Source organism: Hipposideros armiger, unplaced genomic scaffold (genome assembly GCF_001890085.2).
Source record: "Hipposideros armiger isolate ML-2016 unplaced genomic scaffold, ASM189008v1 scaffold_263, whole genome shotgun sequence".
NCBI lineage: Eukaryota > Metazoa > Chordata > Mammalia > Chiroptera > Hipposideridae > Hipposideros > Hipposideros armiger.
The window spans coordinates 2,130,111-2,144,757 of NW_017731613.1; the positions used below are offsets into that span (position 1 = coordinate 2,130,111).

At 37.1% G+C, this 14,647-nt stretch overlaps 1 protein-coding gene across 1 annotated transcript in view; it reads right to left on the reverse strand.

The window, feature by feature from the left end:
* The window catches only part of SPC25 (SPC25 component of NDC80 kinetochore complex), an 11,254-nt gene extending 6,082 nt beyond the window's left edge, over window positions 1–5,172 (reverse strand). The window contains exons 1-4 of the mRNA XM_019656602.1: window positions 4,927–5,172; window positions 3,960–4,112; window positions 3,796–3,861; window positions 1,076–1,222 (exon numbers count right to left, since the gene is read on the reverse strand). Of these exons, the coding sequence (XP_019512147.1) occupies window positions 1,076–1,222; window positions 3,796–3,861; window positions 3,960–4,112; window positions 4,927–4,972 (412 nt within the window). The 5' untranslated portion in view covers window positions 4,973–5,172. The remainder of the gene's footprint in view (window positions 1–1,075; window positions 1,223–3,795; window positions 3,862–3,959; window positions 4,113–4,926) is intronic.
* Window positions 5,173–14,647: the final 9,475 nt, after the last annotated feature.

The following is a 14,647-nucleotide window of genomic DNA, read 5'->3' on the forward strand; positions in this document are numbered from 1 at the left end:
CTTGAAAACAACTATAAAAATGGTGCCAGGCAAATGAATTTGCTTACGTTTATTCAATTTCTATCTCTATCAATTAGCAAAAGGGGCTTGTTTATTCAAGATGAAAGGAAAAACTGTATGAGAAAATATGTCTAGGTAATGAGAGAAATGTTTTATTCTAGTTTATTATATAGTAGCATGAATACATAGGCAAAGGTTTGCATGGCTGGCAGAGACAGACCTTCTTTATACCATTTTGCTTTTACTGGTTAGCCAAGAAATTGCTTCATTGGAAAAATATTCTATTCTTTTATACATAACTATTTCTCATGTGAAGTCAGTCTTATTTCATGCTAGTTTAAAATTTTTCTTAAAGTTAACACATTACTCCCTAAGTAATACATAGCAGATGACAAAAATGTAGACTTACACAAAAACTATAAGAAAAAGCATTATCAAAACAAACTTTGCTATTTTCAAGAGATTTGAAAATTAATTACTTTGTGGGCAAACAAGACACTCATTCAAGTATGAAAGTTGTTTGGACAAAGAGACTTTCTAGCATAAAAGTGTGCTTAATGGTTCCTGGCAGAGCTCACGTGCGATTAATAAATTTGTTGCATAAATTAGGCTATGGCTTCTCCCAGGCAAATTTGATTTAGTGAAACTGTCTCCCACTATGCTTAATTAAACTCCAATATCAATTTCATTGTGGCTCTGGTTATATTAAAAATCAAAAGGAAGGGCCGGCTGAGTGGCTCAGTTGGTTAAGAGCTCGCTCAAGAGTTTGAGCTCTGAGCAACAACGGTTCAAGTCCCGGCCCGAGCTGAGCAGCCGCTGAGTTGCCAACAGGTAGCAGGATGGCTCAGCTAAAAAAAAAAAAAAAAAAAAAAAAATCAAAAGGACTTTTAATTAAAACAAAAGAAAATAAAACCCACTTAGCTACCTTCACAGACACCTTACAGAGTAACTAAGGTAAGTTATCTCTATTTCTGGCAATAAGCTGGAGAGCAGGCAAGAAGTACATAACAGTTGTAAACCATCACCACTTAGAAATTTAGTGATGTTGTATATATGTGTACAATTGGAAACTTACTTTCCTTCTTCCTGGCATATTCTTCCTTAAGATCCTGGACATTTGCAGTCAGTACTTCCATTTCCTGCTTTTTGTCTTTTACTTCAGCAATCAACCTTAACAGGTTCTCTTTCTTTTCTTGAATGAGCTTATTCTGCCTGGAGATCTCTGTTAAGAAGCACAAACTATTAGCTAGACTATACATGCTATGTTCTCCAAAATGTAGCTAAGAAAACAGCAAAATATTGACTTTCATTAGATTAATACAGAATGTTTTATTAAATATTTCCTAAAAGATTAAATTATAAAAGAATCTTCCTATTTCTCTTTCAAAACAGAAATAAGAAGATGAGAATACCAAATTAAACTAAGAAATAGAAAATTAGAAGATCATGACCCTTGTAGCTCTCCCACCTTCAAATAAGTACATAAATAAAAACCATCACCAAAGACAAATTGTAGAAAATGGCTTTACACAGTGCCTTGAAGAAACAGCTAATTTTAATGCTATATGATTCTGGAACACATCAACAAGATAGAAAAAAGAAATAGAAGGGAGGGAGTAACAGAGGGAGGGAAGAAAGAAGGGGAAGTTTGTTACTCTAGTAACAAACAAAACATTCAGAAATATCAAGAAATATGTAGGCTCTGTATTTTTAAAAATGCAAAACTTGTCTGAGACATATATTTGACCTGGATATATGAAGAGACATTTTATGCTTCTAAATATTGTTAAGATGTCAATATTTCCAAAATTCACTTCTATATTTAATGCAGTCCCAATGAAATTTGGAAGGGAAAGGAAGGATATAACATTATAAAATTTAATATAATGAACACATAGGTGAGAACAGTTAAGAAAATATGGTAAGAAAATCAACAAGCAAAGGGATTTGCCCTATGCGATTTAATATCTGTAATTGTGACATTAATAAACTAGCGGTGTACTACTTTAAGAATTGACTTCCAGCTCAATTACACAAAAAAGGCAATCCCAAACAAATGTTTGATAATTCATGATAAATATCATAAATCAAGAGATTATTTCCCAAACAGTGCTGAAATACAGAATTAATTCCATATATACTAAATATTTAAATATAAAATGAAATCTCACAAAACCTATTTTCACAGTATCTGTGAATATAAAATTAACTCTAGGGGGAAACATCTTTTTACTCAAAGGTAAAAAGAAATCAAAGTGAAAGGCATATACTGGCTACATAAAAATTACCAAAAAGGAGAAAAAAACTCATATTTGATTCAAATAAGCATAAAACTCTACTGTATGCTAGGTACTTTGTCCAAAATCTTTTATTTATACAAATCATTTATATAAATTTAAATGTCACAATAACACTATTATGTAGGTCTTAACTCTCTATTTTAAAAAAAGAGGAAAAAAACTCAGCAGTTAAATCACTTGCCCAAAGCTTTTTTTTGCTAGTATGCAATAAAGAGTTTAAAACCTGGATTCAAACTCAGGTCTTGACTTCAAAGACTGTTTTTGAACATTAAACTATCTTCCCCCAACAATGGGTTACTGTTCTTAATCTAAAGAAAACACAAATATAAGTTCAAAAAAAAACCAAACACACACAAACACAGGAATAAACAGAAGAAACATGGAATGGAGATGGTTAATAAATTTGAAACATAATTTAACCTGAATTACAGAAATGCAAATAAAGCAGTAACATAAAATTTTCATTTATTACAACAATGTTTACAAAAATAATAGTGTTGACATAAATGCAAAATACTAGAGTCCTTGTGGAAAGTGTTTTTGACATTGTAAAACAAGTCTTAAGGATATTCATGTTTTTTGATTCAGTTATTTCATTTTTACAAAGCTGCCTTACAAAAACAAGATGTGTGCAGGTATTTATATACAAAAAATTATTTTCAGTGTTTTTTTATAATAGTGAAAACTAAAAACATCCTAAACATCTAACAAATTATTAAATATGGTACATCAATAAAGAATAGATTGTCAAAGAATTTAATAATGCGGGAAAGTACTATCAAAGTGGAAAAAAAAATGATGCAAAGTTATGTTGATAAGTGGGTAAGGCAAAGCAAAAGAAACTATTGGGATGGACTGTGGCAAATTAAAGAAAACATGCCCAAAGTAATGGCATTCCAATTTAACAGTGTTTAAAACGTGGTGCTCCTAAATTTAGTATCACCAGTGGAATCTGGCCTGTGGTCACAAGTCTGTGGTTCGTGTGTTAAGAATTCAATAAAGCTGCTGATCCACTCTGGATAATCTGGAGCGTGGTAAAGGCGAGAAGGCAAGCACAGTAGTAAAAATATAAAGAGAAACTGTCAGACTACTAACCTGACCCCTAAAGAGCTGAGGGAACTCCACCTTTTTGTGATTTCCCAGTCTGCGATTTTCAATTTAAACACAAACTTGTTTTTAAGAAATTATGGCATTCGCACATCAGTATAGATGAATCTCACAAGTATAATGCTGAGTGCAAAAATGGACAGGATACATACAAAATGATGCCATTTATGTAACATTCAAAAACACAACACTAAACAAAATATTGATAGGTGAGTTCTGGAAGGTGGGAGAAGAGGAAGGTATGACATGGGATGTTCTATTTATTAAGCTGGGTTATGGATACATCCATGTTTATTATTCTTATTATTCAGAATACAGTTTTGCTTATATGAGGGATTTCAAAGATTTTTAATCTAAGCAAAATTGAGATCTACAGTTTGTCACATACGATTTTGATATTCCAGAAATATCTGAATCATTCGTTCTTCTTCCTTTAATTTCACAGATAGCTTTTCTGAAAGAGAAATTCGAATTGATGTTTCAGTTCAGCTGAAATGACACTAAAAAACAAAGAACAACCAAAACAGCATGTTACAAGTTAACTTCAGGTACCTGTAAACGCTTTAGCCATGTCTCTGTAGGTCTCTCTCATTGCCACCACCAGAATGCAGATGTCACTGGCACTGACTTTGAAGTTATTCCAAAATTCATTTATGTTTTTATCTAACAATGGCAGTTCGTCCTCTGCCAATTTGTTGGACAATGCTACAAAACAAACAGAAAACACGTTGTATTTTTTAAGTTACTTTTAATCATATCAGGCACATATTCCAATCAACTGTATTTTGGCAGTTTGACCTCTGCTAGAAATGGTTAGCAACGTACTTTTAACCCTAGATTATTCCAGGGCAGGTGAAAGCCACGGGGGCCTAACTACGGTTCAGGTGCAGGCAAGAATTCTGGAAAACCTTCCCTTCCCAAGAAATTCGTTAGTAGCGCAACCGCACGCGCTCTGTGACCCTGGGAAAATGACTTCGACTCCCTTTTCTCACAGGTAAAACTGGTGACATCTAAGGCCCCTGCCAACTCTGACCCTTTCCATTCCAGCCCGAATCGCCAGGTCCCCGACGGCGGGCCCTCCCCCACAGGAAAAGACCCCACAGATCTCCCCTGCCTCTTCCTCCCACCCCAGATCAGGAAAGGCAGCAGTAAAATGAAGACTGGAGTGGGAGTTCAGTTCCGGACCTCTGCTGCAAGTCACCTCGGCTCTCTGGGCCGCAGTGTCCTCCTCTGTTATAAAAGGATGTAAGACTCCAGGCCCCACCTGTTCTCTGTAACGCTAAAACCTTCCCAAAGGCCGGAAAGCTTCCCAGGAATCCACAGACACAGCTCGTTCGGTGAAACCCAAAACCCTTCAAGCTTCGCCGCTGCCCACCCCGCGAGGTCCAGACGCACAAACAGCAACAGGACCTGCATTTCATAGACAGCGCCCCCGAAAACACACATCAGCCCCCAAATCTACTTCCCTCTATTGCGACAGGCGGGTCGGGGAGCTCAGCCAAGTTCCCCCCTCTCTTACCTTCGCCGGGAGGCCTAAGCCCCGCTGCCTTCCCTACAGAAGACATGATGCGAAGCCGCTTAACCGCCGGTCTCCAGACCCAACTCTCTCAGCCGCGCCAACGTTGCAATTTCAAACCTAACGGCGTCTTCCGCCTCCCGACTTTAGACGCCCATTCGCCTTCTGATTGGCTGGTAGCGTAGGTTTTCCGTGAAGGGATTGGTTGATCTAGCTCTCCCGAGATCTCGCGGAAATGATGGAGGAAAGGGCATTCTGGGACTTGTAGTTCTTTTTTTGAGAGACCGCCCCACTCAGCTTGACTTTGGAAAAGTGTTATTTTAGTAGTTCCTGGAAAACTCTCCCCATGACAGGCCATTCGTCAGTTTCAAATAAAGATTTCTGCAACAAATTTAAATATTGGACTTTAATTGTATTCTGTCGCCAAGTATATAGCCTCTTCTTCGATACTTCTCGTAACTTAAAGCTCATTAAAAATAATAAAGCTAATAAAAATACCATTATTTAATCTATCTCATCTTTTAATAACTCTTCATTGGGAAGTGGCTGGAATATTATTGTTTATTGGCTTCTAATATTAACATTTCCAAATTTTTCTTATTCTCTGTTTTTGAACGTGTAAATTAAAACAAACTTTAGGAGACAGTAAGTACCTAACATAGGTAGTCCCTGCCCCAGTTGACCATGACACAAAACTTTTATTAGCCAAAAGTCTTGGTGCCTGTCCTCTCTGATTGCTATATTGCAGATAAAAGTGAAAAATAAAGCGGGGAAGTCAGAGGTAATTCAAGGCAATAGCCTGGATGTTTGAAAGAATGAGGATACTGCTGGCAGACTTGAAATTGTCTTCACTGTAGGTTGGGTATATAGGGGAAGGGGTGTTGCGGAAATGCAGAGGTGTGATGAATTATGATTTTAATATACTGAGTTTGAGAGAATATTGTTGGCGATATTAACCAGGTGTTAATGTCCTTTATGCAGTTTGCTTCTCTAATAAATTACACAGTGGCTAACTGCTCCAACTCCGCAATAAGACTACCTGGGTTTGAAATTCAGTCTCCATCATTTATTAAGTGTGACTGTGGGAAAGTTACTTGGTCTCTTGGACTTCAGTTTCCTAATCTGTAAAGTGAGGGTAATAATAATAATAATAATAATAATAATAATAATAATAAATCTTCTGCATATACCCAGCATGAAGACTAAAAGAGATAATAATGCAAATGCCTTAGAATAGGTCCTTATGACATAAACACTCAAACGGTTTCTTATTATTACAATTTATACCCTACCTTCTTCCTTTGCAATTGGTTGCCATATTAAAACACATATAAACAAGGCTTTAAATACAATGAAATTTAAGTTAGCAAAGAAATAGCGAAGTTGTTGAAATTGAACACTAACTTTAGCTCAGGCAATGCATATAACTCCCATTACAAGACAATCACACTACTTGTAGAATCCTGATTTTAAGGAAACATGTATGTGCCATGTCTAAATAAGTACAGAGTACAGGCATACCTTGGTGATATTGTGGGTTTAGTTCCTCCACAGTAAAGCGAGTCACAAATTTTTTGGTTTCCCAGTGCATGTAAAAGTCACATTTAAATTTTTCTGTAGTCTATAAAATGTACAATAGTATTATGTCTTTAGAAAACTACGTATGTACCTCAATTTAAAACTTTTATTGCCAATTGTGCCTTCAGTGAGTCGTAGTCATTTTGCTGGTGAAAGGTCTTACCTTCAATTTGTAAAAAAAAAAAATACCAACACAATATCTGTCAAGCACAATAAAGCAAAGTGCAATAAAACAAGGTATGCTGATACATCCCTTCCACCCCAACCCAAGTTGAATTAATTAATCAGTCAGGTGGGGCTCTTTAGCATTATGCATTTAATAATTTGTCAATGCCTCACAAATCTAACAACTTCAGTTTCAGCATAATGGATACTAAAATTTTAATAATAGTCAGAAAACAATTTCAGTACTTTCTTTAGGCCATTATTAGTTCAAGATCATAAATTATTTCCTAAGCTTAGAATGATGCTTGGGTCATCTCTCTAGTGCATTCTTGATGGAATCTGGCAGAACATGACTGGTCCGTGAACAACATGGAAAAAGAATTCTTTATCAAGGCTTTGAGATATTCATGATTGATGCAAGACTGCAGCTATGTCTCTTAGATCAAGGTGAACATCTTGTAGCTGACTCATTTTTCTGCCCTCTCTATTAGTGGACTATTTTTGTTAAGTTGATTCCGATTATAAGTGGACAGAAATATCCAGATGGTCCTCAGATGGGCAAATTCCTTTTAATAAATATAAATATAGATTTGATATAAATATATCCTAATGGTTCTGTTTCTCTAAAGAACCCTCATAATAATACAGTTATGAGCATAGGTGTATAAAGAATATTCAGTTTTTTATTTATCATAATTAAATTGTGGTCTATTGTTGTGGACTGAATAGTTGATACCACTAAGCTAAAGTACTTACATGAATGTAAAGTTTTATGCCTTCCATCTCTCTGCTTGTCCCTTCTCTCCTTCCTCTTCTCTCTTACCTAGTCCCTAAATTTAGAGGCTTCCCAAAGTTCTTGACTCTCTTTTCCCATTAACTTATTTCCCAAAGCAATCTCATCCCATCTCACATAGATGTTTCTCAGATCCAATCTTGTATTGCCTGTTTTCTGTATTCCAATCACATCTTTCCAACTATCTGCTGGTCATACCACATGGATTCCTTCCTAGCAATATTTCAAAAATATCCCCTTTCTTTCAATGGCATTCACAGTCTCCAAGTTTAGAATCTTGGAATCTTCCATGACTCTTTCATAGTTAACTGGTTGCCAATACCAATAGATTCATCTATATACCCCCAGCTCCTGACTCCCCCACTCCCACCCTCAGCTTTTTTTTTTTTTACCTTCTGAATCTCTATTCAAGCCTTTACCACCTGATTCTTACCTCCAGACTCTTGCCCTCCCAATCTGTTTTGCCTACCATTGTCACAATAATATTCTCAAAGTGCACTTCTGTCATATTATTCCCCTGTTCAAAACACTTTCCCTGTTCCTCCATTGTCTTAAAAATATATCCCATATTCCTTAGTGTCATTCAAGTCAAATCTTTGACTTACTCTCAATTTATTATTTTACCCTTATTGTTCAACTGTGTACTTTATATTGTTTATATTTAATAAAAATAAACAATCAGCCCTGCACTACTTTAGTTTTTCAATTTTGTTTATACTGTTCCTATTTTTTTTTTTAATTTTATTACAAAGAATTTCTAACATACACAAAAGTAAATAGAAGATCATAATGAACTTGTCATGAACCTGTCACCAGGTCCCAGCTACCATCAACCACTGGCCAAACTGCTCTATCCACAAACCATCCACTTCTCCAGACAACATGTCACTTCACCCACAAATATCTCAGGATACATGTCTAAACGATAAAGACCCATCTTAACATAACCACAATACTATTATCACATTAAAAATATTAATATTAATTGATTACCATATTGCATTGAAAACTGTTTAAAAACACAATTTTTGACATTTATGAGACAACTGAAAATTTCAATGATTTACAATTTTTCAATTATCTCATAAATGTCACAAATAGGAATTTCTTTTACAGTTTTTTAATGTAACGTATTTCAACAGGGATATAGTTCTCCATTTCATCCTGCAGCTTTTGATTTCGAAATTCTACACATCTGTCAAGGCCCAGCTCCTTGCTACCTCCTCCACAAAGGATTCCCTGGCCTTGTAAACTGAAAGTTTTATCAGCCTTTCCTCTTGTCCACTTACTCTACCTGCTAGCATGTAACGTGACAATGATATGTTATTTATGTCAATATCTTATCTTCCCTATGAGACCACAAGCTCCTTGAGATATGAGTTTTCCCTGTCCTGCCCAGTGCATGTGAGAATCAATGTCTTACACAAGTGCTTCTCCAAAGTGAGGTTCCCCACCCAAATGCATCTCCTTCATCTGGGCACTTGTTAGAAGTGCAAATTTTCAGACTGCTCTCCATTTCTATTGAATTAAAAACTCTGCAGAGGTAGGGGGTGGAGAGTGGGGGGGGGAGGATGGTGGCAGTAATCAGTATTTTAACAAGCCTTAACAGGTGATTCTGATGCATGCTAAAGTTTGGGAAACACTGCCTTACACACAGTAGGTACCCTTTAAGCTATCTATAAAATATGAACTGAGCTATAAAATATCTTAACTCTACTGTGAATAAAATTAATGATATTGCTTAATGGGCAACTCTCTTGGGTCCTTTGGTAATCCAAGAAAAAGTTTATGGATGTATAGGTCATGACATTTCCAGAGAATAATACATTAGGAGACTAATAGAGGGGGTACCTGGAGCAGCTGTAGCTGGGTCACTTACAATACTGTCATTATGGAATGCCACTATTCCTGGGATGCTAGCCAGAATGGAGGTAATTATTCTCTGAAAGTCCCTAGGGTCTAAACTTGATCTGAAATAAATCCATTTTACATTGCAAGGTGACACCTGAGAGATTTCAAATACAATTTATTTTAGACAAAGCAGATAAGCTTGTGATAAAAGGATAATGACCATGAACAGAGACATTAAAGGCCAATTCCTCCAAATAATTTTGTTTACGGCCATTGTACCAGTGACACAAGCTAAAGTCAAATACAGTAAAACCTTAGATTGCAAGTAATGTGGTTTGTGAGTGTTCTGCAAGACGAGCAAACATTCCTCATACATTTTAACTTGGTAAAGGAGCAATGTGCTGCAATACGAGTAGTTTGTTTCCAGAACAAATTATGCTAGCAAACCAAGTACATTTCAACGTGGTAAACGAGCAATGTCTTGCAATATGAATAGTTTGTTTCCAGAACGAATTATACTCACAAACCAAGGTATTACTGTATCTCTGAATGGTGTGAATTGCAGTGAGCACTATAACTCAGAGATGAATGGTTCCTCTTATGATAAAAATATTTTGTGGTTATTTAATATTTGGTGTGACAAAACATATTGAAGGAATTCTAGCCTCTGTCTTACAGGTTGCAATTTAAGTAAAACAGGCAGAATATACTACAAATCAAAACCTCAGGAAAATATAAATGAATCAAAATAAGAAAGTTCTGGGAAGAACTGGAATTATTCAACTATTGAAATTAACTAAAAACAAGGCAGCCATACAGGGTTTGGGGACTGGCTATAGTACTTAAAGATTTTTTTAAAAATGCATTCATTAAGAAGAAGGAAGTCATCAAGACAAGTAAATTATGCCGAGGCAATTGGAGTACTGAAGATAATTCTGAAAGTCTGAGGAAATAAGAGGTATCTTGGGCAGAGGCACCATGGATAGTGGATGGGATTCCCAGGAACCTTATGCTATACTTAAATTGTTCTGGTTGGGGATTTCATGGAAGATGTTGGAAAAACTGTGGCCTTCTTCCAAGAAATGTGTACATGTACTAACATTTGCAAACAATTTCAGGAAATTCAGTGACTTCTAAATAAGTCATATTCAGATTATGGCCTCCTGGCCGAGTGACTAAAGGTATGTGGCTAATATTAGACCCCAAAGCACATACTTTTTTTTTTTTTTTTAGCTGAGCCCTCCTGCCACCTGTTGGCAGCTCAGCAGCTGCTCAGCTCGGGCCGGGAATTGAACCACTGCTGCTCAGAGCTCACACTCTTCAGTGAGCTCTTAACCAACTGAGCCACTCGGCCGTCCCAAAGCACATATTTTTAAAGATTTCTTCCACTCAAAACTGCTTTTCCTGGCACAGCAGAGTTCTGGTCATTGGACAGAGTATAGAGTCAAATGGAGGTATTGAATCCACAGCAAGAAGCAAAGACATTGATCCTGAAGGGAATAGTGACTGGCTGTGCAATTTGCTGAAGACTCTCATTATGTGGAGGATACCTGGCTTGATTCCAAGAGCCAATGGTGAACAATTCAGATTTAGTTCTGTTCTCGTAGGGTTGTCTTTGCTCTCAGGCTACAGGGGAAGGTTGAAGTGTGTGACAAATTCAAAGACTTAGATCAGTATTTAGTGTGAGAATGAGGGAGAATGGAACAGAGGGAAGGAGGGGGAAATAGAGAGCGGAAGAAGAAAAGAGAAAAGGGAGAGTGGGAGGAAGAGGCAGAGGTGTCTGTGAAAAGGAGAAGCAACAGAAAAATTTGTATAGGACCAAAATTTTATCACTCTGCCTGACTTCTACTCTGATCAAGAATCTCACAATCGTGGGGCTGGCAGAGTAGCTCAGTTGGTTAAGAGCTTGCTCAAGAGTGTGAGCTCTGAGCAACAGCAGTTCAATGCCCAAGCTGAGCTGCCACTGAGCTGCCAACAGGTGGCAGGATGGCTCAGCTAAAAAAAAAAAAGAATCTCACAATCAAAGGTCAATTCCAGTTTTACAAACTACTTGGCAAAATAAGAACAACTAATGTTAATTATAGGTAATAGTTGTTGTTGTTTTTTTTTAAATTGTATTGGGGAATTGGGGGAGGGAACAGTGTTGGGGAATTGGGGAAGGGGAACATTGTGTTTTTCCAGGACCCATCAGCTCCAAGTCAAGTTGTTATCCTTCAATCTTAGTTGTGGAGGGTGCAAGCTCAGCTCCAAGTCCAGTCGCCGCTTTCAGTCTAGTTGTGTATGTGTGTGTGTGTGTGGGGGGGGCATAGCCCATCATCCCATGCAGGAGTGGAACCAGTAACCTTGTTGTTAAGAGCATGTGCTCTAACCAGCTGAGCCATCCGGCCGCCCATTGGCAGCTCACTGGACTTTGTGGGAATCAAACCAGCAACCCTGTTGCTCAGAGCTCACGCTCTAACCAACTGAGCCACCCAGCCAGCCCAGGTAATAGTTTTTGAGTGTTTACCATGGACCTTAGATTAAAAAAGAGAATGGAAAGGAGATTTTAAAAGGAGGGATACAAGAACATACCATGCCTACATCCATGGAAAAGAGTTGATAGAACAGATCCCAAATAAAGTAAGCGATGAAAAAATACCTTCAGGTAGAAGTTGAGAAAGTAGTCTATGGATGGGTCAACTAGCCACAGAATGCACAGGAATAAGCATGAAACCTTGTGTCAAGGGAGAGATGAATTAAGATGGAGCTTCTAAAATTTGATATGCATGAGAACCACATAAGAAGTTCACTAAAATACACATTTCTGGACCATTTTCCCAAGGATGCCGATTCTGTGATCTGTAGTGGGCCTGGGAGTCTGCATGCAGGTGGTCCATAGACCACACTGTGAGAAAGACAACCTCAAAACAAGGAGGAGGGTAGATGTAGCTCCACCCATTTTTGGATCATGATCTTTGTAGCTTAGACATACCTTTGCTCCATCATTTGTGAACTGATTTGGTAGAGACCTTGATTTTGAAATGATTCAGCTTATCAGGCAGGCTCTGTGATTGGAGGAAAAAGCTCCACTTGAAGATTATTAGTAATAAAAAGAATCAATCTCCTGCTTGTGACCCATATAGGGTCAGTACTGAGGAGCGTCCTCTCCTCTCCCCCAAGCAACTCTGATGACAGACTGCAAACTGAGGGGCACTAAGGAAATACTTAGAGATTTCCCACAGGAACAAAATCATAAAACACATGTAAATGCTGCAGAGCTGGAAGTAAATAGCTCATAAGTATGATGGGTCAAGTGAACATTGTGTTCATTTTTATCATTTGTCTCATTTTAAAAATTTTGTATAAATTGCTCTTTAATTTAACGTATGTAAACTATTTACATGATTTCAAAGCCAACTCTGGAAAACAAGTATTTACAGAAGCCTAGCTTTTCCCACTTCCCTCTACTTCATTGCCTTGTTTAATTTATAGGTAACCTTAAAACACTAAATTATTGTTTCTTTTTCTATTCTCCTTAAACATAAGCAGATGTGTATATATGCTACTTTTTTCTTAGCTAAACATTGTATATAATTTTCTCCACCAGCCTTCTTGACCTATCCTATCATGCTATTATCTCTGTGGAAAAATACATTTGCGTTTAGACTAACTGGATAACAAACATGTTTTCTTAAAAAAACAGCCTCTTTATAACACAGCATTCACATCAACTTTTTATCAATAATTCACTCATTCTAGAAATATTTCCTGAATCACCACAATGGACCCAGGGGTAGTTTCAGGTTTTATGGAGCCTAAAGCTCCTCTAATATTGGGGCTTCTCTTTAATAAAAAGAATATAAAATTATTAATATGCTCTACAACTCCTAGCAGCTCCCAGCCAATAACCGGGCATGCCAGGGGCTCGTGTAAGCTTCGCTAGCTTCATGAGAAATTAGCCCCAGCATGGGCCTGTGCTAGGGACTGTGCGAGAGCTGGAGCACAAAGCAAATACGATGTCTTGTTTTATAGAGCCTGTGGTGTGGTGCAGGAGAGAGAGACAAACACATAAACTTGAAAAAAATACAATTACAAATTATAATTAAATCCATGCTATGGGCTGAATTGCATCCCCCAAAATTCACATGTTGAAGGCCTAACTATCCTTCAGTATCTCAGAATGTGACTATTTGGAGAGAGGGCCTTTAAAGAAGTAACTAAGTTAAAGTGAGGTCATTAGGGTGGGCCTTAATCCAATATAACTGGTGTAGTCACTATATAAGAAGAGATTACTACAACACATCCATACAGAAGGTAGACCACGTGAGGACACAGGGAGAAGACTGGCCATCTACAAGTCTAGGAGAGAGGCCTCAGAAGAAACCAACCCTACAGACACCTTGATCTTGGATGTGTAGCCTCCAGAATGGTGAGAAAATATATTTCAGTTGTTTAAACCACCGAGTCAGACTGTGTAGTTTAACCCTAGCAGACAAATATAATCCACTAAAAGAAAAGAGTGTTTCAGAGAAAGCACTGTTGAAGGAATGGTGAGGGTGCTGGTCAGAGAAGGCATCTCTGAGGAAGTGCATATAAGCTAAGATTTGAAAAGACTGAAAATGATCAACTATGGGAAACAAACAGACAGCAGATCCTGGCTTTAAAAGGCAAAAAGAGATCAAGGTGCTTTTGCTTTGGTTAATTATCCTGTAGTCTGCAGAACTAGGTAAGTCCTTCAGAGACAGTCTTTGTATAATAATTAACTATCTACGATGAAAAGCTCATGTGCAGCCAACTTCTTCACAGTCCACAGACTCTAAAGTATTAAATGAGCATGAAGTTGAATTTTTAATTGTAAGACAAAATGTATTTCATATCATTCACTCCCTGATTTAATGACAAGACATTTCTGAAGAAAATGAATGTTATGAAATAATGTAGCTCAAACACTTCTTAGAAAAAGAATAAAAGGAAGTAATGTCCTTCCTCATGGCTCATTAAAGAGATTATGGAAATTATACAACCTGAATATGCAAAACAAAAAGCAAGAAGCACAGACTGATTAGTCAAGGATAATGCCTCAGATAGAGTAGTGATATGCCTGAATAAAGTGATTCTCTTTGGTAAGCGACTGTATCCATCCTCTCATCTTAACTCAGTAAATAATAATTATTTAATCATAGGATAAACGAGGGATTTCCTTATTTCTTGGTGGGATGCCACATAAACTACTTTTTTTTTTCTCAAAGTTTTTTTTAATTTAATTTAATTTTTTTTATTGTTAGTTTCAGGTGTACAGAACAATGCAATAGTTACCCTTTTCACCCTCACAAAGTAACAACCCCTCCTCCCCCATCT